This window comes from Littorina saxatilis, linkage group LG11 (assembly GCF_037325665.1).
Source record: "Littorina saxatilis isolate snail1 linkage group LG11, US_GU_Lsax_2.0, whole genome shotgun sequence".
Taxonomy (NCBI): Eukaryota; Metazoa; Mollusca; class Gastropoda; order Littorinimorpha; family Littorinidae; genus Littorina; species Littorina saxatilis.
Genome location: NC_090255.1, coordinates 27102944 through 27105307, shown reverse-complemented (window position 1 = coordinate 27105307; position 2364 = coordinate 27102944). Strand labels below are relative to the sequence as shown.

The 2364-nt window shown below is 36.8% G+C and overlaps 1 protein-coding gene across 1 annotated transcript; it reads left to right on the top strand.

The window, feature by feature from the left end:
- The first annotated feature begins 607 nt into the window (after positions 1-607).
- Positions 608-1773, top strand: LOC138979521 (uncharacterized). Its single transcript, XM_070352232.1, has 3 exons — positions 608-787; positions 1173-1427; positions 1580-1773. Exons 1-3 carry the CDS (start codon positions 628-630, stop codon positions 1771-1773), a joined length of 609 nt encoding a protein of 202 aa, XP_070208333.1. The 5' UTR covers positions 608-627.
- Positions 1774-2364: the final 591 nt, after the last annotated feature.

Genomic DNA, 2364 nt, shown 5'->3' with positions numbered 1-2364 from the left:
GATCCAAATTTACGTTTATCTTATTCTTCATCATTTGCTGATTCCAAAAACATATAAATATGTTATATTCGGATTAAAAACAAGCTCTGAAAATTAAATATATAAAAATTATTATCAAAATTAAATTGTCCAAATCAATTTAAAAACACTTTCATCTTATTCCTTGTCGGTTCCTGATTCCAAAAACATATAGATATGATATGTTTGGATTAAAAACACGCTCAGAAAGTTAAAACAAAGAGAGGTACAGAAAAGCGTGCTATCCTTCTTAGCGCAACTACTACCCCGCTCTTCTTGTCAATTTCACTGCCTTTGCCATGAGCGGCAGACTGACGATGCTACGAGTATACGGTCTTGCTGAAAAATGGCATTGCGTTCAGTTTCATTCTGTGAGTTCGACAGCTACTTGACTAAATATTATATTTTCGCCTTACGCGACTTGTTTGTTATTTTTATCTCTGTTAATTCACCAGTGGCTATGTAACATGTGTTACAGAATTGCACCAGTGTTAAGGGTTAAATAACTCCTGTCAGCAACTTGATGATGTACACGTACATGTTGTATACGATATTGAACAGCAGTCCTTTTGTATTTTGCAGAGCAATGAAGTTCAAAACAGCAGTAGGATGGAGCTGGAGGGACTAAAGAGAGGGGTCAACTTGCTGCAGCAATCTGGTATCCAGATTGCCGAACTGGTCACTGACCGACACCCCCAGGTGTTGAAGTATGTCCGCGAGAACATGCCAACTACAAAACAATCAGTTGACGTCTGGCATGTATCTAAAGGTGAGTTGTTTTTTTTTAAATATGCAGATGTATTGAAAGAACATGTATTCACATTAATTTTGCACTGAACATTTACCTAGGAAGGGGCTCTAAATTACATTAATTAACCTGGGAATTTGAGACAGGGATTAAGAGAGCAGATAAATGAGGATTGATTGTAAGTTTAAAAGCCAAATAAGATAGGATTATAAATATTTATTCTATTATTTCTACTGTAACTAATTTTTCAATTAATATATATATATATATATATGCGAAACAAAATTGATAGGTAATAATTTTTTTTATACCTGTAGCTGTATGTTCGGATAATTCCATTTGTAATCCTGCAGTTTATAATAAAAAATGCTTTGATAACTCGAAAGTACATGTAAACATTTTACAGGTTTGAAGAAAAAGCTTGTGAAGTTGGCCAGGGAGAAAGATTGTGGAGAGCTGACGAGTTGGAATCGGTCCATCAACAACCACCTGTACTGGGTTGCTGCCTCCACACCAAACTCTGACAGACAGCTGATGCAGGAGAAGTGGGCCTCACTCCCAAACCATATCCACAATCAGCATACCCACAAAGGCAAGGCCTTTCCTGCATGCATTCACCCCCCACTTGATGGACAGAGAAAGAAAAAGTGGCTAAAAGAAGGTAAGGCTAAGTTCAAACAAGGTCGGAGTAAAAATACAAAGCAGTAAATATTACGTATATCCCTTCGGTTTACTGTTTTAGTTTCTTTTTTTCTTCTTTTGTTTAGAAATATAAAAACAGAAAATAATGATTTTTGTTGTTGTTGCTTACAGGAACCAAAGTGTCAGTGAAGCTGTTGGAGATCCTCCAGTCTAAGCAGCTTTTGAAGGACATTGGCATGTTGGCAACAGGGCCACAGACAGCTGCACTGGAGTCGTTCCACGCCGTTCTCAACCACTTTGCACCCAAACTGGTGGCTTTCTCATATGATGGGATGATTACATGTACTACACAATACACAAAATAAAAGAATGAAATAAGAGTGAGTTTCATTTTGATTGTTTGAACACAACATTGCAAAGTACACATTATTTTTACTTTTATATTTTTTATTATTCAAGTTTTTCTTTCATAACAGGTGTTGTGATAGTGTTCAAATGCGCAACAGTATAATGACGTTTGCTTGTGGTTTCCAGAACCTTGCTGGCTGCCCTTCACTACAAGGAGAACAGAGACAGGGGCCATGCTGAGGACAAGACTGGTGAGAAGCGCTACAGTCTCAGCTTCAAAAAGGCTCGAGGTGACTTCACTCTGCAGGAAGTGAAGGAAAGTCAGACCTTTTGTAAGTCAACTTTTTTTTAAATTTCTTTTTAACAATAAACCCCACTGTTTATTTGCAGTCCTATATACAACGTAAAACTTGAGTCATTTAAAAACTTACACATTCTATAATTAAAACTCGCATTTAAAAAATACTCTGTAAATAATTATTAAAATTGATCGCTATGAGATTGGTTATAATTCTGTATTTTCAGGCTACGTTCAAAGTCTAATGCAGACTGTGGTGCAGAAGGCTAGCGTTTCCAGTCTTGCATGCACACTGAACCTGCCAAAACCC

Bases quoted from the DNA above. Each gene is read 5' to 3' on its own strand.
- LOC138979521 (XM_070352232.1), top strand. From the start codon at position 628: ATGGAGCTGGAGGGACTAAAGAGAGGGGTCAACTTGCTGCAGCAATCT. The intron at 788-1,172 runs GTGAGTTGTTTT...AACATTTTACAG, and splicing joins CGTCTGGCATGTATCTAAAG to GTTTGAAGAAAAAGCTTGTG. The intron at 1,428-1,579 runs GTAAGGCTAAGT...TGTTGCTTACAG, and splicing joins GAAAAAGTGGCTAAAAGAAG to GAACCAAAGTGTCAGTGAAG.